The sequence below is a fragment of the Zalophus californianus genome, chromosome 6, assembly GCF_009762305.2.
Source record: "Zalophus californianus isolate mZalCal1 chromosome 6, mZalCal1.pri.v2, whole genome shotgun sequence".
In the NCBI taxonomy this organism is placed as follows: Eukaryota; Metazoa; Chordata; class Mammalia; order Carnivora; family Otariidae; genus Zalophus; species Zalophus californianus.
In genome coordinates, this window is record NC_045600.1 from 127,172,657 (window position 1) to 127,195,176 (window position 22,520).

At 50.0% G+C, this 22,520-nt stretch overlaps 1 protein-coding gene across 7 annotated transcripts in view; it reads right to left on the minus strand.

The window, feature by feature from the left end:
* Nucleotides 1-7,290: 7,290 nt before the first annotated feature.
* The window catches only part of LRRK1 (leucine rich repeat kinase 1), a 120,088-nt gene continuing 104,858 nt past the window's right edge, over nucleotides 7,291-22,520 (minus strand). For 5 of the 7 annotated variants that reach the window (XM_027570176.2, XM_027570178.2, XM_027570174.2 and 2 more), the window contains exons 28-34: nucleotides 21,164-21,358; nucleotides 20,246-20,397; nucleotides 14,761-14,878; nucleotides 13,599-13,715; nucleotides 11,033-11,883; nucleotides 10,587-10,688; nucleotides 8,526-8,703 (exon numbers count right to left, since the gene is read on the minus strand). In XM_027570176.2, the coding sequence (XP_027425977.2) occupies nucleotides 8,526-8,703; nucleotides 10,587-10,688; nucleotides 11,033-11,883; nucleotides 13,599-13,715; nucleotides 14,761-14,878; nucleotides 20,246-20,397; nucleotides 21,164-21,358 (1,713 nt within the window). The other 2 variants (XM_027570180.2, XM_027570181.2) reach the window with 2 other exon arrangements.

Sequence of the window (22,520 nt, forward strand, 5' to 3'; positions counted from 1 at the left end):
TTTGTGTGAGGTGATATCCCATTGTTTTTGATTTGTACTTTCTAATGATTAATGACATTGAGCAACTTTTCATGTATCTGTTGGCCATTTGTATATCTTCTTTACAAAAGCGTCTATTCAGGATTTTTGCCCATTTTTAAATCAGGTTGTTTGGAGGGTTTCTTTTTTTTTTTTTGCTATTGAGTTGTACAATTTCCATATATATATATATATATATATATATATATATATATATATATATATAGTATATTAACCCCTTATTGGATCTATGGTCTGCAAATATTTTCTCCCATTCCATAGATTGCTTTTCACTTTCTTTCTTTTTCTCTTTCTTTCTTTTTTTTTAAGATTTTATTTATTTACTTGACAGACAGAGACACAGCAAGAGAGGGAACACAAGCAGGGGGAGTGGGAGAGGGAGGAGCAGGCTTCCCGCGGAGCAGGGAGCCCGATGTGGGGCTCGATCCCAGGACCCTGGGATCATGACCTGAGCCGAAGGCAGATGCTCAATGACTGAGCCACCCAGGTGCCCCAGCTTGCTTTTTCACTTTCTTATTGCTTCCTTTCCTGTGAAGAAACTTTTTACTTTGATGTAGTCCCACTTGTTTGTGTTTGCTTTTGTTGCCTTTGAAGTCAAATCCAAGAAACCATTGCCAACACCAATGTCAAAGAGCTTTTCCCTTTTGTTTTCTTCTAGGACTTTCATTGTTTCAGGTCTAATATTTAAGTCTAAATCCACATTGAATTGCTTTTTGGGTATTGTGTAAGACAAAGGTCCAATTTCATTCTTTGTGTGTGGATATTCAATTTTCCCAACACTACTGATTGAAGGGATGATATTTTCCCCTTTGTGTATTCTTGGTGCCTTTTTTGAAGACTAGTAGACCATATATGGGTGGGTTTATTTCTAGGATTTTGATTGTATCCCATTGGTTCATCTGCCTGTTGTTGTGCCGGTACCATACTGTTTCAATTATTATAGCTTGGTAATATCATGAAGTTTGATATCAGGAAGATGACTCCAGCTTTGTTCTTGCTCAAGAGTGCTTTGGCTATTTGGGATCTTTTCTGGTTCCACAAAAATTTAGGATTTTTTTTTCTATTTCTATGAAAAATGCCATTTGAATTTTGATGAAGGTTGCATTGATTATATAGATCACTTTATATAATAGTTACAATATTATTCTTCCAATCTACGAACATGGGCTATCTTTCCGTTTATTCATGTCTTCTTCAATCTCTTTCACCTATGTTTATAGTTTTCAGTGTACAGATATTTCACCTCTTTGCTTAAATTTATTCCTAAAGTATTTTTTTAATGTTATTGTAAATAAGATTGTTTTCTTAATTCCTTCTTGGGGGAGTTCATTTTCAGTGTATAGAAACACAACTGATATTTGCATGTTGATTCTGTATCCTAAAATCTTACTGAATTTGTTAGTTTTAACAGTTTTTGTTTATATGTGGAGTCTTTAGGGTTTTCTATATATAACATCATGTTGTCTGTAAAGACAATTTTACTTCTTCCTTTTCTATTTGGATCTCTTTATTTTTCTTGCCTAATTGTTTTGGGTAGGATTTCCAGTACTTTGTTGAATAGAAGCGGTGAGAGTGGGATCTTTGTTTGTGGTCTTTGAGAAAAAGTTTTTAGCTTTTCACTACTGAGTATGATGTTAGCTTATCATATATGATCTTTATTATGTTGAGGTACATTCCTTATATATCAGATTTGCTGAGAATATCATTTTATCATGAAAGAATGCTCAATTTTGTCAAATGCTTCTATTGAGATGACCATATGATGGTTGTCCTTTATTCTGTTAAATGTGATCTATTGATATTGCATATGTTGAAACATCCTTGTATCCCAGGGATAAAGCCCACTTAATTGTGGTGTATGATCCCTTTAATGTGTTTTTAAATTAGGGTTGTTGTGTTTGGTTGGGGATTTTTGCAGCTGTGTTTGCCAGAGATATTGATCTGTAATGTTATTTTCTTGTAGTGTACTTGTCTGGCTTCATAAGGGTCATGCTGGCTTCATAAAATGAGTTAGGAAGTGCTCTCCTCTCCTGAATGTTTTGGAAGAATTTGATAAGGATTGGTATTAATTCTTCTTTAAATGTTTGGTAGAACTCACTAGTGAATGACTTTTCTTTGTTGGGAGATTTTTGATTACTGATTCAATCTCTACCCATTATTGATCTCTTCAGAGTTTCTATTTCTTTATGATTCAATCTTGGTAGATTGTATGTTTCTAGGGATTTATCCATTTCATCAAGGTTATCCTATTTGTTGTGGTATAAGTGTTCACTGTAGGCTTTCATGATCCTTTGTATGTCTGTGGTATCAGTTGTAATCTGTACCTCTTTTGTTTCTAATTTTATGTATTTGAGTATTTTTTTCTTAGTCTAGCTAAACACTTGCCAATTTTGTTTCTTTTTTCAAAAAGCAAGTTCATTTTCATTTATGTATTCTACTGTTTTTCTAGTCTCGGGTTTCTTTTATTTCTGTTCTGATCTTCGTTATTTCCTTCTTTATGCTAACTTTATTTTTTAGTTTATTCTTTTTCTAGTTCTTTGAGGTGTAAAGTTACATTGCTTATTTAAAATATTTTTCCCCTTTCTTATTGTAGGCATACTCTCTGTAAACTTCCCCCTTAGAATTGCTTTTGCTGCATCCCATAAGTTTTGGTATATGGTGTTTCCATTTTTGTTTGTTTCAAGATATTTTTTGATTTCCCTTTCAATTTCTTTTTTGATCCAATGGTTGTTCAGGTGTGTGTTGCTTAATTTCCACATATTTGTGATTTTTCCAGTTTTCTTTCTGATATTAATGTTAGTTTCTTACCATTGTGGTCAGAAAATATACTAATATGATTTCAATCTTCTTAAATTTGCTATGACTTATTTTGTGACCTAACATATGATCTATCATGGAGAATGTTCTGTATGCACTTGAGGAGAATGTGTATTCTGCTGCTGTTGGATGAAATATTCTGTATATGTCTGTTAGGTTCATTTACTCTAAAGTGTAGTTCAAGTCCAGTGTTTCCTTAATGACTTTCTGTCTGGGTGATCTGTCCATTGTTGAAAATGGGGTATTGAAATCCCCTACTATTAGTGTATAGTTATCTATTTCTCCTTTTAGAAATGTTAATATTTATTTATTTTGGTGCTCTGATATTGGGTGCATATATTTTTATAATTGTTATACTCTTAATGATTTGACCTCTTTATCATTATATAATGACTTTGTTTCTTGTTACAGTTTTTGAATTAAAGCCTATTTTATCTAAGTTTAGCTACCTCTACTCTCTTTGGGTTTCCATTTGCATGGACTATCACTTTCCATCCCTTCACTTTCAGCCTATGTGTGTCCTTAAAGTTGAAGTAAAGTCTCTTGTGGGCAGCACCTAGTTGGGTCTTATTTTTTAGCCATTCAGTCATTCATTGTCTTTTGATTAGAGAATTTAATCTATTTATATTTAAGGTAATTCTGGATAAGGACTTACTATTGCCATTTCATTAATTGTCTTCTGCCTATTTTGTAGTTTCTTTTTTCCTTTCTTCTTCTCTTGCTGACTGCTGTAATCAAAGTCTAAAATATTAGATTACCTTCAGTGCTTTAAACACCCTAAGCATCAGATAAAACATACACAAAATGCTACATCTGTTACAAAACTGAGTACTCACTATAAAACTGACCCAACACCTACACCTTCCTTGTTTCACATGAGCCCCCTTCTTACTCATGGCCATAGTTCTTCCAAGTGTTTCTGAGCCTTCCTAGATTGTAATGACAGGGGAGAGGGTGGTCATGACTGGGGGGCAGGGAGGGCATCCTGGCCCTGGTAGGGGGCTAGGCTGGGGCTGTCACATACACTGTCTCTCCTGATCCTGACAGGGTGAGAGTTGTCATGCCATTTCACAAAGAAGACATCAGGGCCACAGAGGTGGGGTAGCTTGCTCAGAGTTGAAGGTTTAAACTTGCAGGACATCAAAGCTGGCCTTTGGGTGACTAGGATGCAATCCTGACCTCTTTGTAGGTTGTTCCAGGGAAAAGATCTATAGACCATGTCCACTTTTGGGGCAGGTCTGGCCACAGAATGTTCCAGTTCATCATTGCGCAGGTCCCTCTGCCTGAGCTTGTTAAGGACAGCCTGAGAGCATCACTTGTTTGCCTTGGGGCTCGGGTTGTGCTAGTGGAAGATATACCTGAACATTTAGGAATTGCACTGGGCTGCTAGTAGTGGAGAGTTGGAAAATACTGGTTTAAACAAGGAAGTGATTTCCTGGTCCATGAGGCAATGAGGAGACTGGAGGTCAGCATCCAGGGCTGGCATGGAGGGCTGCCTCTCCATCACTGTTCCAAGGTTTTCCTGGCATCCCTAGAAGGCCCTGCCCTCATGCTCTGTTGAGGACCGGGGAGGCAGGGGCAGGGCTGAAGGGGCTCCCACTGAGTCAGCCCTTTGATGGTGCTTCCCTGAAGCTGTCCTCAGCCATCTCCACACCATCCCTGGCTGAGCTCCATCCCAGGGCCCACCCCTCCCTGTAAGGGAGGCTGAGAAATGATGCACCAGCAAAAGCAGGGTCTGTTACTGAGCAGTTTCTGCCAGAGGTTCTGTAAGGGCTATTTTAATTAACTGCCCCCACCTCCCCGCCCCTATTTCCTTTAAGGCTGCTCCATTCTGCCCAGGATGGGAACTATCACTAGGTACTCAGGGAGGCAGAGGGTTTGAGGCCCCAGGTCCTGACAAGCCAGAAGCTGTGGCTTCTTCCGGGGCATCAGTCTGCTGGCATCTAGAGGGGTTCACGATGCTGTTTTTCTGTAGCCTTAGTGGGGGGGTTCTGTGTCCCCATGCCTCCTTGGAGGTTCAGCAGATACTTTCTGCAAGAGGAACAGCAGAGAAAGCAGGACCCATTCCCATTGTTGGAGGGGCTGTGCAGGGAGGTGGGGCCTAGTGCACCTCCAGGTAGGGGCATTGCAGAGACTCCGAGTAATCAGTGGCCCTGGAAGACGGTGACCAGCCAGTGACCGGTCGTAAGAAAGGCTGCTGCTTTCCCTGGTGCAGGGAGGTGGGAGGAGGCTGGGTGTTCATCTCCTTGGGGGGCGAGGTTGTTGACCGGCAGCTGGGCTGCACATGTGCACAATACCAGGGCAAGGGCAGACCAGGGTCAGAGTCCATTGGCCTTTGTCAACTGTCCCCAGTCCCTCCCACCTGTCTTCCTCAGCCTGGGATTCTCTGCCTACATCCCAAAGACAGCCGGGGGTGGGAGTGGGGTTTCTGCTTGAGCCATGCCATGAGGTCAGATGGATGTGACGGATTATTGGCCCCGCCCCTGGGTCTGATACCCTCCATGGGGACTTCCCATGACCTCTGCACACCAAGGCCAAGGTGTGTCCTTCCTGGGGTCCAGGGGAGAAGTCCCTTCCCAGCCTGGCTTACCATCATGGAAAGGCTTATATATAATTCAAACCGTGCAGCGAGGAAAGTATAAAGCAAAAGCTAAGGACCTTCCACTCTACACCAGCCCTCAATTCTCCTTCCCAGAGGCAACCAATGTCTACCAGACTCTTGGGCATCCTTTGGGATATTTCCCCTGTGCGTGCCTGTGGAACTGTACATTTTTCACTCAAATAGTAACTCTAGACACACCACACTGTGAGTTGCTTTTTAGGAAAACAGTGCATTTATTATACCCCGGAGATCATGTCGGAGCAGGACTGTTAGCACCGCCCCCTTCTCTGACCGGCTGCGGAGTATGGCAGGGTTGGAGGTTCAGGCAATTTCGACTTTCCTCCTGCTAGAAGTTTAGGTTGTTTCCTGTTTGGGGCCACTTATAGGTGATGCCGCAATGATACTCTTGTTCTGCTGCACTGGGCCCTTTCACGGGAAGTTCAGGATCAAATGCTTAAGTGGGCCTGCTAGCTCTAAGGCGTGGCCCAACTGTCGATTAGCTCCCCTTTAGCCCACTTTGCACTCAGTGAAGTGGTTTTTAAAGACAATGGGTCATCAAACATCCCTGCTTAAAACTACCAGTAGCTTTGATGGAGATCCATGCCTACAAAGCCATGCCTAGCGGGCCTCTGAGCTCCCCCTTCTTTTTTTTTTTTTTTAAGGGTTTATTTATTTGACAGAGAGAGACACAGCGAGAGAGGGGACACAAGCAGGGGGAGTGGGACAGGGAGAAGCAGGCTTCCCGAAGAGCAGGGAGCCCGATGTGGGGCTCGATCCCAGGACCCGGGGATCATGACCTGAGCCGAATGCAGACGCTTAACGACTGAGCCACCCAGGCGCCACCCTCCCCCTTCTTTCAAACGCTCCAGCCCCACCAGCTCTTCATCTGTCCTTCCAGCACAGCAGCTCATTCCCACCACAGGGCCTTTGCACGTGTGGATCTTCCAACGTGGTGCCTTCAGATCTCCGCAGGAGTGCCAACGTGAGGATAGTAAATGACATTTTGTTGCTGTCCTCATGACTACTTCCTGACTGTTGCGGGGAGGGGGTTGAGTGCTATTTATGTCCTCTATCTGTTTTCCTTTTTCCTCTTTCTTATCAATAGGTACGAACTCTTTGTATATAAGATAAATTAGCTATTTTTTCTCTCATTTGTCACCAATATTTTTTTCCCAGTTGACTGTCTTTTGACTTTGTGGTAGTTTTTCCATTTAAGTTTCTAATTTTTATGTAGTGAAACCATTTCCTGTATGGTTTCTAACTTTTGTGAAGAGCTACCCTAAGCCGGCACCGTGAGGCCGTGGGCTAAAGGCCTGGCCTCTCCTCACAGCAGCTTGGGCCTCGCGCTGGGAGGAGGCCAGGTCAGAAAGGCGGGTTAGGATGGGATCGTGGGGGCCCTGAGCATCAGCCTAGCAGTCTGGCTTCAGGTTGTAGAGGGTGGGATGGGGGCAGGGGAAAGACAGGACCCAGTTTACATTTGGGGGGCAACTGGGCAGCTACGGGGCGCTGGGATGGGAAGGGAAGGAGAGCGGTGAGCACCAAGGCCCAGCTGAGGGACCGGGGCAGGATGTGGTGGGGATGTGGGCAGGAGGCATGGCCTCGCAGGCCCTGTTGGACTCGATGCCCAGGCCAGCGAAAGCAAGTGGGGAGGCTGAGGCTGACAGGGTGGCTGTCTCTGCTTACGGAAGCTGCTAGGGGGCTGCTTGCATGGGGGCAGCTGTGGGCAAGGGGCGGGTGCCCATTCTACCCCGGCAGCGAGTGGGCCTGGGTCGGGTAGAGCCTGTGCCCTTCCTACACGCTCTGCAGACACAGGCCGTGACATCATTCTCAAGAGAATCGGTTTATTTTCAGATAAAAGGAACCACATTTGCCCGCATATCCCAGCCAATCTTAAGTTTGATTTTTATAACTTAATTTTAGGAAAAGGTCAACAACTTGAACTGGAGTACAATCTCATGTTCACACCGCCGTTCTGGGGTCAGCAGCCTTAAGTGATTCCTCTTGGGAACCATGTGGAACGTGTGCGAGTGTGTACATAATCTATAAAAACGGTCGCTGTCAGACCCATAAACCCCCCATTAACAATTTTGCTCTTTAGATTTTGCTGTACATGTGTGTAGTCAATGCTGAGCAAATGCATAATTTGGTAGAAGCCCCATATGATGTGATTTCACAACCGGGGCCTAACCACCGAGCTATTACTTAATTTGTTAAAGTGATAAACAAGATTATTATGTGCAAACAAACAGGGCTTGTGCTTCAGCTGTGTCCAAGTTTACTTTACAAAGCTATAAACACACGGCCCTTTCTTAAGTCCTGATGATTGAGTTTCCCCTGCCTTTTGTCGGCAGGAGAAGAATGTAGAGGCTGAGTGGGTGCTCTGAGCCCTGCGTTAGCTCTTGGCTTCCCAGCTGGGTCACTTAAAGGAACTCATTCATTCCCCCAGGCTGGGCAGCACTCCCCCCCGAGGGTCCTTCTGAGGGCTTCTCACACAGAGACTTTCCTGAGCAGGAGACATCTGATCTCACCTTGCCCAAGCGGGGCCCTGGGGCCCCGGAGCCCCCAGGGGCTTGTGAAATGCGCTGAGAGCCTGGAGGCCACTAGGGGAAGGGGCAGAGGTCACGGCCCCCTCCTCCCCTGCCCCGAAATGCTCCCCAACTGAGAGCCTCTAGTGTAATGCCATCCCAGACCTGGGGAGGGAACGGTGCCGTGAAGACCCAGCCCCCCTTTGTGTGACCCAGTGCGGAGCGGGATCCCCCTCTCCTGCTCCTGGAAGTGGAGGGAGGAGGCAGGGGGAGTTGCTCCCAACTGGGCCCCACCGGCTTCTCTTGGGTTGTAAAACCAGCAATGGGAGAATGGAGGTAGGCAGCTAACTCTGCCCTGGAGAACCGGGGAGCCCCCCAGACCACGGCCAGGGTGGTAACTTCTCAGCACTTCTAGCAGCAAGTGGTTCATGGGCGAACCCAGTCCATCTTCTGGGTCCTCAGGGGGGCGGCAGGCTGCAGGCAGGGGGGTCAAGCCACTGGCCCGGGGCAGCCAGGTCTCCACGACTGTCATTCCACAGGAATCACCTTCTCTTCCGCATGCAAGCCTCCAGTCGGCCCAGCTCCTCATAGGACTGGTAGAAAACGTCAAACTCCCTAGTGCCCCAGCCCCTCCAGACAGCTAGGCACCACTCCGTGTTTTCGTTCTCAAAGCCGCACACGACTGTGTCCTTTGCCACAACGGCTGCGTCCACAAGCACCCTACAGAGAGAGGGAAGGGGGGTCTGAGAAAACCTCCAGGGGTCCCCACTTGATCAGGGCCAGGCCCCTCAGTCTGTACCTTCTTGGGAGCCTGGCGGGGGTGGGGGGTGCATCTGGACATCCCGGCCTGGCAACAGGGATGTGCTCTGATGCACCTGCTTCCCCCGGGGGTCCCGCCTGTGGGCAGAGGCTTCCTAACTGAAGGAGAGCCTAGTGCATCCCTTCATGTGCGTGGGAACCGTCTGTGAGGCACTCATTCCACGGAAGGCCACAGATGCTATGAGAACAGGTAGCCTCTGTCACTGGACCCCGACCCCCAAGTGTCCAGAAAGCACCATCAACTCTGATTGCTGCTTGTCATTGGCCTCCAGTGGATCTGAAGCACCTACTCAGTTCCCTTGCCGTCAGCTCAGGCCCGGCTCTTCCTCCTACGCCATGTTCCCAGTGCTTCGGAAATGCAGGGTGGTAGATCTGACGGAAACCCGTGCCAACATGCCCTAACCGGAGGCATTTGTTTTTTTGAGGCTGTGGATTGTTTTGCTGATCTGTGCACACCCCACACGTTTCCTGCTGGGCCTTGGCCGGACCGGGCAGCCCACGTCCCCAGCGCTCCCCGCCTTGCCCCGTGGCCAGCACGCAAACCGGTATGACGTGCAGGGCCTCTGGCGTCCTCGGGGCCTTGCATGCTGCGGACACTCACTAACTATCTGCCGCGGGAATAATGTCTCAGATGTGCGGCCAAAAGCTGGTGGGATCGGGCTACGGCCCTCCCGTCAGCTGCCGTCTGGGCTGCTTTCTCCCTACAGAGAGTGTGCCTGGCTTCCGGTAAACCTGCCTTTGGGGGCTGAATAGGAAAAACACCACCAGTGAAAAATTCAGGGACACTAATGACGGGCGATCTGAGGTCCACAGGCCTGGGCTCTACAGACCCTCCTGGTTCTCCAGAAGCCACCCCCTCCCCCCGACCTCTGATCTTGTAACTACTTCAGCCCACAAACCCAGCCGGGGCTCAGCAAAAAAACAAAAACAAAAACAAAAAACCCAAATCCTGTTTCTGGAATCACTGGCAGAGCAAGGGTCCATGGATCTGGTGACTCTTGGAGAACACTCGGTGCTTTCGGGCAAGGGAGGGTAACAGCCATAGATTGTTTCCCCCTTCACCGTCGTCCTGCTCTGGGGCAAACAGGCCGAATCGGATTTCTCCATAATGCAGATTTGCAGGATGGGGCTCAGTAGACCAAGTGAGGCGTGGATCCTGCTGGCTGCCAGGGGACCCTGGGAACACCAGCCTCTCACACCCACAGCCATGCACCCTGTATCCAGATAGGCTGTCTTGCCCCAGAATGACCCGCGCAGTGGAGTCTGGCCTGCCTCCTGGTAGGACCCCCCAACAGATGGGTATGGAGCCATGGCGGAGCCCGGGCTTTGGTATGGGGAGGGGTGGTGGGTGCCAGGTCTGTGGCTCCCCTAGGGGCTATCTGGGCAGGTGGAGCACCCCAGGAAGGGCCCTCCTGCTCGGTGGGAAGGACAGTGAATCACCCGGCTCCCCGTTTCAATTGTAGCTAGACTCCGGCCCTGGAGACATATACCCCAGGCAGGACACTTGGTCCGTAGGTGCACTGGGAACCCCAGAAACAGCCTGCCATGACCCATGGCTGATGCCCGGTTCTGCTGGTATTTGCTGAGCCCCGAGGAGCTGCCCGGAGGACCCCACCTTGTTCCTTCTCTGCCTTACGGCCACTGTGGCATTTATCTGTGGAGGACAGAAGCGCGAGAAGCCACTGTGCTGGGGGGGGGGGGGGGGGGGCGGGTGGTGCCTGGCGGAGGGGCCTCCATTCCCCACACCACAGCTGGGGGCCTAAAGAAGGCGCCCCCAGGCTTACCCATGTGTAGTCAGCTCCCGGGCTTTTAAGACGGCGATGACACGGCCCCGCTGGCTGCCGGCCTCCTTCTCCAGGCCGATGACAATAACGTCGCCGCCGCGCCTGCGAAACCAAAACCAAGAAGGGGAAGCGTTTGTCCAGGGCCGTGCTCCGCGGGGCACATGGAGCTGCTGGGCACAGAGGCAAGGCAACCAGCCCGCCGACTCGGCAAGAGAGGACTGAGTTACTGGGAGGCCTCCAAAGCCGGCCTCCCCCACTCCCAAGGCCTTTCCCAGCGGGGAAACTGAATCGCAGCTGCCCAGGGATGGGGGAGGACTCCACCTTGTGGTTCCCGGGGGGGGTGGGGTGGGGTGGGGAGCAGATGAGCGCTTGGCCCTTCTCGGGTTTGCCTAAGCGATCCCTCCGGGCTCCCGCACGGGAGCAAGCCCCACTCGCGGGAACCGTACCTGGGGACCCAGATGACATCCTTCACGGCTAGGATCCTCACGGCCTGCAGGTGCTGGCTGAAGGCCTCCCCGTCCACTGGGGTCAGGTCGTGCTCGGACCTGTCGGAGCCAGCGGCGGGCTCGTGCAGCCGGTCGGAGTCCTCGCAGTTGGCGGAGAAGGGCACGCTGGAAGAGCTTGCCGGGGAGGAGGGCAGGCTGGGGGAGGCTGTGGGAGCCCGGCAGGGAGAGGAGGTGGGGCAGGACGACACGGAACAGTAGTCGGTCAGCGAGTCCTGGTGGGTCAGGATCTGCGTGCCCAGCTCCTCACTGTACATGATGCTCACGTCCGCGATGGAGTCCCCCTCGGGCTCTTCAGACCCGGCTGGGTGGCTGCCCAGGGGCTCCGGGCCCAGTGGGCGCACAGGAAACATGTCTCTGAGCGGGCTGGGGTCCCCACAGAAGTACCGGGCGCACAGCTGGTAGGCGGCTGCGTGGTACATCACCAAGGAGTTGGCCCTGTCGTCCAGGCACCAGACGACCTCCTCCCCGCGGCACTCAGAGCTGCCCACGACCGAGGTGACCACCGAAGGGGCCGAGTATGGTTCCAGCCTCCTGCTGATCTCCAGGGCTGCACAGTCGATGACCAGCAGGCCCGGCCCATTGCTGTACCAGACCTCGGACCCGCTGTTGACCACCTCCATGGCCTTCACGGGGTATGGGTTCTGCCGTGTGTCTTCATCTGGGATGTTGAACTTGGACCTGTTGGCCGTGTGCGAACACAGGTAGGAGCAGCTGTTGTCCGGGGCACCCCGCACCACGGGAAACACTGCCACAAGCCCATCATCCAGGCCTGCCAGCACCAGGTAGGAATTCTGTGAGGAGAAAGACAGGACGGCCTGTGACGCTCACGCAGGCCAGGGGAGAGAAGCAGAGTGGGCACAAGACTCGTCTCCGCACCGACCCCAGCTCACCCAGAGGAGCAATGCTCCCAGAGAGGCAGGGGCCGCCAGCAGGACCCAAAGCAGGTGCAACTCAGGCCCAGAAGAGCCACCCACCCGCCCTTCCTGCTGTGAGCAGGAGAGCAGCGTGCCGGGGAAGCACGTGGCCCTCAGCGCCTAGGGGAGGGGCCCTGCTCAGGCTGCCTTCTTGCAGTGTGAGCGGGAGGGGGCTGCCTTCTCCCTCGGGTCACACCGGCCTCCTTCAGAGACAGGACGTGGTTCCCTCCTTCCCGGGAGCTCTGCTGGTTAACAACGTGACAGCAGTCGTGGGCGTGTGGGTGTGCTTGCCACCTGCTGTCTGCCGCCCCCACCAGACGGGGGCTCTGTGACAGCAGAGTGTGGGCCTGCCGCAAGGAAGGGCTGAGTCTTGTCCATCTCTGCGACTCCACCCGGCATTCTGCACCAGCAGATGATGCGTGCCTGCTGAGCCTATGCTTGAAAAAAATCACTTCCAGCTTAACCCTCTCATAGAGGCACTTCGTAGACCCTGTGCCTACACTCCTTGCTTACCACACTTATTCTGAAATGCCTAGCTGGCAGTGCAAGGGTCCTGGGGTCGCCCTCCGCCCCTGCAGTGAAGTATGCCCTCTTCTATAGCCAAAGTTGCAGGGACAGTGCTGGATGCTGGGCCCACCCCAGGCCCGGGAGAACATGACACCAAGCGTTATTTAAGGCCACTGCTGGCCAGACACCACCACCCACATGATGCTCCCTGGAGCATCTCTGCAGAGCCAGGAAAAGAGGGCAGCTTCGAAGCTCGGATGCCTGGCGAGGGCTGAGGTGGGGCGGGAGGAGTTCAGGAGAACAAAGCCGAAGCCCCGCCAGAGCGAGGACCCAGGCTTCGTGCCAGCGAGGGTGAGCGGCAGAAAGCCCCCTTTCTGGGACCTGGAGCTGCTTGGGAACTGGGGAGGCCAGGCTGTCCAAGGTCACGAGTGAACCAGCTTCTAGCTCAACAGCAAGGTCAAGAAGTCCTAAGAACATTGATCAAAATCCATCCTCAGAATTTTAGGAAAGAAAGCAACCAAAGCAAACAGAGGCAGCATCTCTATCCGAACCCTGGCTCTGGGCCCCAGTCAGGGCGGTGAGCCCCACAGCCCAGCCGGGTGTGAACGTGCGCGTGCAAGAATGCAGGGGCCTGCTGTCGCGGCCACGGGGCAGCACCCTGACAGGGAGGCTCCGCACAGAGCCGGCTTTATTCCCTCTGGTCGTGCGGGTGGTGGTGGCCTGGCTCAGGGGCTCTGGCCAGCAGTAGCCTTAAATAACGCTTTGTGTCATGTTCTCCCGGGCTCTGGGGTGGACTGGGTCCCGAGCCGCCCAGCCTCGCCCGTGGGGCATGGTCTTAAACGACCCTAGGGTTGATTTCAGACTTTTTTTTTTTTTTTCTAAAAAAAGGTTCCTGAAAAGGCTCTAATGATGACCTGTCCCTCTAAGGCTGACTGTGACCTGACCCGGGCTTGGCGGTCCAAGAAGGCCTGGCTTTGCTCCCATTCCTCGTACCCCTTCCCTCCCCCAAGCCAAGGGTCGGGGGCCACCCCAATGGAAGAGGAAGGGAGTCAGACATCCGGGCACCCACCTCCCCCCAACCTCACCTTTTTAATAACAGGCACTGCCAACAAGCAGGTGACGACCGCTGGGGTGTCCAAAGCCCGTTGGGGTGTGTTTAAGGGGCACATGCCCTTGAGGTTATAGATGTAGATCTTCTGGTCCTGCAGAGGCAGATGAGCCAACATGAGACCCAGGTTGGAACATGCCTGCCATTTTCTCCCAGGGTCCCTTCTGCCTTGGGAATCACTTTGTGCCTTAGGAACCAACATGCGTTTGGGCTTTCTGGTTCGTCGTTTGCATATTCCTATGCTTTGTAGAGATGTTGAAAATGACAGAAGAATTTAAAGAAGAAACATAAAATTGCCCCTACCCCATTACTTAGAGGGTAATTTTCACCTGGGGATTTGGGGCCCAGACTTCGTTTCCCCAGGGTGTTTGTGTGTGTCTCTCTGCGTTCCTGGCAAAAGTGGGACCACCTGACTGTGCTGTTTCCTCACTTTTCTCGTAACGATGCACGGCGGGTGGAGGGAACCGTGTGTGAGCCCGTGAGGGAACCGTGTTTGAGCGCCTCCGTGCTGCCCATCACCCAGGGGTGCCCACAACCTAATCTGCTGTCTGAGCTCAGTCTGTTTCCAAGTTTTCACTACTGGGGGTTACATGGGGATGAGCATTCTTACAGACACGTCTGTCTGCCTTCTGCTGTGTGTCTGGGCTGGCGGCACCATCTCCTGCCCTCTGCCCCGCCCCCCGCAGCTCCGTAGCTTCAGAGCATCCATTGGGGCAGCCTCTCTGGATTTCTCAGAAGACAGCTCCTTGGGCCTTCTGCTGACTTCCTTGACGTGAAGGCAAAATGCCTTCAGAGCCGAGTGCATTCGCTGGGTAGACCCGGCAGCGTTATGAGAAACCCAGTGGCTTCACCAACCTAATGGGGTGCTCCTTCTGCTGGGATCCTGCACCTGAGACTTCTCTTGACTGAGTCCCGGTCACCCGCCAGGGACGAGGCAGGTTGTTGCCCCTGGGGACATGCTTCTGCTGCTTCACAGGGCTACTGGCACTGCTCTGGGGGGTCTCACACGTGCGGGCTGGGGTTATCTGGTAATCACATGTATCTGGGCATCGTGTATTCCTATTTGCTAAATCTGGCGCCCCCATGGACCGTGCCCTGTGTTGCCCACCTCAATGAGAGCCCCGAATGGAGGCAGTTACCTCGGTGGCTGTCCACAGGCAGTTCTGGACCTTGAGCTGGCAGCTTAGCTTCATTCCTGCACAGCTCATCCGCTGCACTTCCATAAGGCCCTTCTCCGTGTTCACCACGGTGTAGTTCCTAGAGTCGGCGACAATCGTGTGGTCAGCGCACGGTGGCCAAGGGCCGCCTCCCTTCTCTTGGCTTGGCCTGAGCAGCCTTGGAGGAGGACATCAGCTGCCTCGGCCACCCCCTTGAGCCCAGGGTTGAATTTGGCCACGTTCTGAGAGAATTGAGGACCGTTTACGGCACTGGGCACAGGTGGATTCTGCCTCCCTTGCTTGACTGTTCGGGCAACGAGAGGGCATTCCCAATGGGAAGAAAGGCTCTCTTCTGTCTGTGACGCTGGAAGGTCCAAGAAGTTGCCCCCCGGTGTGAAGAAGGGGCACAGGTGGCCGCACCTCCACCAAAGCCACTCACCCCTCCCACTGGCCATACGTGCCTCACCCCAGGGACAGGGGAGCCCCCCCAATATCAGAGTAGACAAGGTCAAGGCTAAAGATAGATGGGTGCATTTTAGAGTAGGCTGGGGGTCCTCGAAACACATTCCCCCAACACAAGTGCTCTGAGAACTAATAAGCTGTCATTTATGAGGGCTGCTGTTTGCTCCCTGGAACTGGCCTTCCCCTAGCATTTCTGTCCCCCCCCCTTGTCCCCCATGGGCATCCAGTGTCCTCACTGTCTGAGGCGGAGACTGAAGTTATTTACCCAGGTCACACACATCTTTTGCCCACACTTCCACGGGTCTTTCTGTCTCTCAGTCTCTTGACTGGCTTCCCCCTCCCCTTTCTCTTTTTTCTCTGGTAGGTTATGTGCTGAGGATTCTGGGGGTGTCCTGTGCGGTCCCCACATACCTGGGGTGCCATTTGCCTCATCCCCCTGCCCCCAATCTCGAGTCTTGATCGGATTCTGTTTGTTGTTTTTTTTTTTTTTTTAAGGCAAGAACATCTCCTCATTGGGGGATTGGGGGTGTGGATTTCTATCGGGAATGCCCCATTCTCACTCCTTTTGTGATCATGAATGATCACTGTCTTATATCCACGATTTCAATAGAGATTGCAAAAGGCTGACATTCCATTTCTGGCATTCCTTCTTCATTTATTAGCTTCATTTATTCTAAAAAGAGAAACTTCTTCCTTTTCTCTCTTTTGCTACCTTGGGGTAGAGTTCACATAGGAATGGCAGAATAAAACCTTGATTCTTTCTGTATATACTAGTTTTTCAAAAATAATGGGTTGGTTCTCTAGGAGCCTTCAATGGTGATCAGTGAGGGGTTTTTGTTTTTAAGATTTTATTTATTTATTTATTTAGAGAGCATGAGCAGGGGAAGGCGCAGAGGGAGATGGAGAGAGAGAGAGAGTCTCAGGCAGACTCCCCGCTGAACGTGGAACCCGACGCAGGGCTTGATCTCAAGACCCCGAGATCATGACCGGAGCCAAAATCAAGGGTTGGACACTTAACTGAGCCACCCAGGGGCCCCAGTTTGTTTATTTTTATTAAGTAGCATTAGAAATGCATGAATTTAAAAAATTTGATGTGTCTCAACCCACTGCAATTCTTCTTACTAATGGCCGACTGCCCTATCCTTGGCCAGTAGGAACCTCTCTGGGTTGACTCCTAAAACCCTTTAATCTACCCTCACGAGTATCTGATGGCATCCTTGATTCTGGTGTGCCAGATATGCTGGCCATCTTCCTGTCCCAGACCTGGAGTCAGCCACTTCTCAAATAAGCCCTGGTTCCCTCTGGCACTTAGAGACCACCACCTGGGTCCCGGGGGGTCATCACTTGTAGGTGGTCATTATTGTTAGGCCTTTTCAACAGGCAGGACTAGGAAACATGAGTTTATTTTTCTTAAAGATAAAATCTATCATGAGTCCAAAAATTTAAATTCAGAAGTATAGGTTTTTTTTTTTTTTAATTTAACCTATCTTTCATACTTTGCATGCCAAATATCACAATGTGCAATACCCGGCAACGTAATTACTGAAAACATATATATTTACATATATAAATATTAGTAACAATAAATAAATATACACACACACAAATATACATATTTCTTTAGGGCATGGTTCCTTAGACCATGTCTTATGTCAGAACACTCAGTCCCTGTGGCATAGAACATGGTGCAAACATCACCTGGACTGACCTTGGGAAAATGGCAAAGTTCCTTCCACTTACCTCATCGTGTCTCAAGCTTCACTTTATCTAAGCCTTATTCGATTGTAGCGCCTGCAAACGTTTGCCACGAAGCTTAGAAGACTATTCAGGCCATGAAATGCTCTCGTGACTCTAGGGGAGAGACCTCATACTCTGACCAGGACTGAAGGCTCTCACACCAGACGGTGGGTTTTTGGAGACTGCGAAGTCTATCTTTCCCATACCCTGGCATCTTGGTCCTGTGACTTCCTGTTCGTTTCCCAGTGATCTTCTTCCCACTCTACTCCAGCCACCCTCCCCCTAAGTTGCACATCGGATCCTGGTCTGCACCCCTCCCACCTACTCAGAGTCAAGGATCTATTGTCTGACCTCTACCTCTGAGTTTTCCGGAACATTCCACCTACTACCATAACTCATCACAGCGTTTTTGGTTTTGTTTACACTCTGCTAAGATCTAGGATTCTCTGGTACTTTCCATTGTTCCTTATCCATTTTATGGTCCCACTTAGGTTCCATGATCCATCGCTACCATGACCCTCTTGAAAATACCTCCACCGCCCATACCCTTCTCTCCCTCCTGCCAAAAACCCAACTCTGCTTAAAACCAACTGTTGCCTATCTTGCAATCTGCGGGCAGCAAACCGTGCTGGGGGCGCATAACCCTGTGGATGAGCCTCATTTCCAACACCTGACCTCCAACCTCCAGCGGGCCTCAGTGCTGTCCTGCAACCACCCTGGTCTCATGCGCTAGTGCTCATATCACACGTCACCTTCTCGAATATTTAAAACCTGTCCCCATGCTTTCGTCCTTCCTACCACTTCCCTGAGAAAAAGATGTGACTAGAAGGGAAGGCCCACAGATTCTCATGTAAGGGCCCCAGTCCTGCTTGGCCCTGGGTCTCCTGCCCCTCTCACTACTCAGCAACTCCACCCCAGTCACCGTCCTTTCTCCCCGACCCCTGGCATCATTTACTTCTTCCGCCATCAAGCTGCAAACAGCACCCATCTTAAAACAGAGTCCTCCCAGGATGGGAGAATTATTACAACTAAGAAATGACTTCGGTAAAGTTGCAAGGTACAAAATTCATATATAGAAACCTGTCGTGTTTCTACACACTAGCAGAAAGAAAAATTAAGAAAACAATTGCATTTACAGTTGCACCAAAAAGAATAAAATACCTAGGAATACAATTAATCCAGGAGGTGAAAGGCCTCTACTCTGAAAACTTAAGACATTGATAAAGCAAATTGAAAAGGACACAAATAAATGGACACGTGTATATGGACTGGTTGAACCAATATTGTTCAAATGTCCACACTACCCAAAGCAATCTACAGATTCAATACAATCCCTATCAAAAGAGCATCAGCATTTTTCATAGAACTAGAACAAATAATCTTAAAATTCGTATGGAGCCACAAAAGACTGCAAAAAGCCAAAGAAATCTTGAGAGACAGAAGACTAAAGCTAGAAGTATCACAGTCCGACTTTGAACTATACACAAGGCCACAGTAATCAAAACAGGAGGGGATGGGCACAAAAACAGACACAGAGATCAACAGAACCAGAATAGAGAGCCCAGAAATAACCCCATACTTATGTGGTCAATTCATCTGTGACAAAGGAAGCAAGAATACACAATGAGCGGAAAGACAGTTTCTTCAATCAATCGTACTGGGAAAACTTGACAGCCACAGGCAAAAGAATGAAACTGGACCACTTTCTTACACCATATACAAAATAAACTCAAAGACCTAAAGGCGAGACCCGAAACCATAAAACTTCTAAAAGAAAACAGAGGCAGTAAACTCTTGGGCATCAAGCTTAGCAATATTTTTTGGATCTGTCTCCTGAGGCAAGGGCAACAAAAGCAGAATTAAACAACTGGGACTACATCAAACTAAAAAGCTTTTGCACAGCGAAGGAAACCATCAGCAAAACGAAAAGGCGACCTACTGAATGGGAGATATTTGCAAATGATAAATCTGATAAGGGGTTAATACCCAAAATATATAAAGAGCTTATACAACTCAGCACCAAGAAAACAAACAATCGGATTAAAAAGTGAGCAGAGGACTTCAAAAGACTTTTTTTCAAAGAAGACATCCAGATGGCCAACAGACACTTGAAAAGATGCTCAACATCACTGATCATCAGGGGAATGCAAATCAGACCCACGATGAGATCTCACCTCACCCCTATCAGAAGGTCTAGTATCAACAAGACAAGAACCAACAAGTGTTGGAGAGGCTGTGGAGAAAAGGGGACCCTCGTGCACTGCTGGTGGGAGTACAAACTGGCGTGGCCACTCTGGAAATCAGTACGGAGGTTCTTCAAAATATTAAAAATAGAAATAGCATATGATCCGGTAATTCCACTTTTGGGTATTTACCTGAAGAAAATGAAAACACTAATTTGAAAAGATATATGCATCTCAGGGCATGGGTGGCTCAGTCAGTTAAGCATGTGCCTTTGGCTCAGGTCATGATCCTGGGGTCCTGGGATCGAACCCAGCATCGGGCTCCTTGCTCAGCCGGGAGTCTGCTTCTCCCTCTGCCTCTTCCTCTGCCCCCCATCCCCCGTTCGTGGGTGCTCTCTCTCTCAAATAAAAAAAAAAGGATATATGCATCCCTATGCTTATTGCAACTTTATTTACAGTAGCCAAATATGGAAGCAACCTAAGTGTCCATCCATATGGATAAAGATGTGGTACGCACACACACACACACACACACACACACACACACACACACGTAGAATATTACTCAGCCATAAAAAAGAATGACATCTTGGTCTTTGCAACAACATGGCTGGACGTGGAGGTGTTATGCTAAGTGAAATAAGTCAGAGAAAGACAAATACCATATGATTTCAATTACATGTGGAATCTAAAAAACAAAAGAAAAAATAAAACAAAAACAGACTCATAAACACAGAGAACAAACTGGTGGTTGCCAGAGGGGAGAGGGGCCGGGGGGGGGGATGGGTAAAATAGAGGATGGGAATGAAGAAGGAAAAAAACAAGTACAAAAAGCAAAGCCCTCTGTTGACCCCACGCCCCCTGGCAGACCCCACCTACTCTTTACTTCTCTTAACCACAAACGCCTACATGCCTGTCTATTTGCGTGGACTCAAGTTTTCTCTCTGGAGCGAACTCCATCAGGCTTTTAACCCACTGTCCACTAGACATTTCTCACCATGGTCATCCTTGCCTGCTCCCCAATTCCACAGTCCCCCCCCGCCCCCGCCAATACTAGCAGGGCACAGCCAACCTCGGGACATTACCTGGACTCCTCTTTCCCGTCCCAGAACACCACCATGTACTCCTGGCCTTGGGAGGAGAAGAAGGTGGTCTGCTTCCCGCAGGGTAGCTGGTACATGAACGTTGCAAAGGTCGGGTCCTTCATCTGGCTCACCACCGACACGGCCAGCGGTCGCTGAGGGAGAGAGGCCACCGGAGCCGTGAGCAAGAGTCACTTATGACCAGATGGATGCCTATCCTGCCCGTGAAACTGATGGTCTTGAACAAGGGAGGAAGGACTAGAAACTGCTCAAAACAAGAGGCCAAGACAATTTCAGGGGCCAGAGTGTCTGGCAGCCTGGGTCAGCACTCTCCTTAGCAACCTGAACTTAGGCGGTCAGGCTAGCTTAAACTCTGATGTTCCAACCCCCGTGGCCCACGGACATACAACCTTGCGGGGAATTTTTCTCAGACCTTATTTTACTCCCAATTCATTAAATCCGCACCAATTTGATAAATGCCTTTTAACCTTGAAACCACTGGCCTCTTCCCCCCAAAAGCTAAGCTTTAAAATGATATCATGATTCCTGCTCTCATGAGCAAACCTGCTCCCCATTACTCTAGAAAGAGATGCATACATTCTCTCTGTTCTTGCGTGGGGTCTCTACTGCTATAAAGGGGTTGGGATGCTGTGCTTGTCTGATGGTGTGACACAGAGGCTGGGGAGGAAAGAAGAGCTCATCTTTCCCGAGAGTGACATGCATGCAAAGAAAATAAGCCGGATGTACGAGGAGCAGTACTTATCTCTTTCTAGAAGAGGTGAGCAGAGAAGGGTTGCCCCCTTTGTTCTAGACCCTTAGCGAAGGATGGGCAAGTAGACATACACGTGTACTCTGGAGATCCAGAGCCTCCACCACAGGGGCGGGCGGTGCCAGGCCCCCAGGCCCCGGGCCCTCAGGTACCTTCTCAGGCTTCGTGTCCCAGCACTCCATCATGAGGGCCTGGAGCCGATGGAACTGCACCTCCTCTGGCTGCCCCAGGACAGGGCGGATGCCCTTGGACAACTTCTTGGCAATCTGAAGCTGGTGGTGGCCCAGTGCTGGCCGTTGTCCCGACAGCAACTCATAGAGCACCATTCCATAGGAGAACATGTCTACCTGGGCAAAGAGGCAAGCCAAGTCAGGTCCCCTGCCTGGCCCAGCAGCTTTCATAAGTTGGCCTTGTGACGGAGGGAGCAGAAGACACAATCGGACCAGGGATCCTGCCCAAAGGGAGACGGTCATCAATCCATCCATCAATGCATCCATCACTCCCCACCTGTCCAAACATCCAGCCAACCATCTGACCATCCATTATTCTGCCCCTTTAGCCTTCCACCTTCCAGTCCTTCCCTCCTCCCTCCCTTCCCCCTCCCCCCCTACTTTTCTTCATCTATCATCCATCTATCCATCCATGCACCCAATTGCCTATCCTTTTGCATATTTATCCATCTATACTCCCATCTACCCATTCATCCATCCAACCGATGATCTGTTCTTCTGTCCATATACCTATCCATCCTCCCATACTTCCTTCCTTCCTTCCTTCCATCCAGCCACCCATCCATGCAATAAACACACACTGAGACCTTGCTAGCCATCAGGTACTGGTTAAGGTCTCCAAGGATGCCATGCTCCTTATCCTTGAGACTCAAGAAAATGCAGGAGAACACGGACCCTCAGCTAAATGTGCTTGGCACTGGAAGGGCAGTGGATGCAAATCATAAAGAGGGAATGTCTCCTAAATCACAACATGCTGACTCCTCTAATTTTAATGTCATCAAAAGGCCCAAAAAGGAGAAGTCAGTTTCGGCCTCCATGAGGGCCGAGAGGTAACGTTTTAGCAGGAGAATGGCTGACATAGACCTGAGAGTCTTCGATGTGAAGGTTCCTGTTATAATCTTAGTTTCGAGGTGCCTGGTCTGTGTCACCTGCTACTTAAGAAGCTCTTATTTTTATCACTCTGATTTGCCTTTTCTATTTTGGTTAATAGCCACAGGTGACGAGTTAATCCCCACACGCTAAGGTCATTCTTTTTCTTAGAGGGATGGAGTAGGGGCAGCGGGAGAGGGAGAAAGAGAATCCCAAGCTCAGTGGAGCTCAATCTCGTGACCCTGAGATCATGACCTGAGCCGAAACCAAGAGTCGGACGGTTAACCGACTGAGCCACCCAGGTGCCCCCACTAAGGTCATGGCTTTCCCTTTTTTATTTGAAGGTGGTCAAAAGGTACAAACTTCCAGCTATAAAATATTATGGGGATGTAACATACAGCATGGGGAC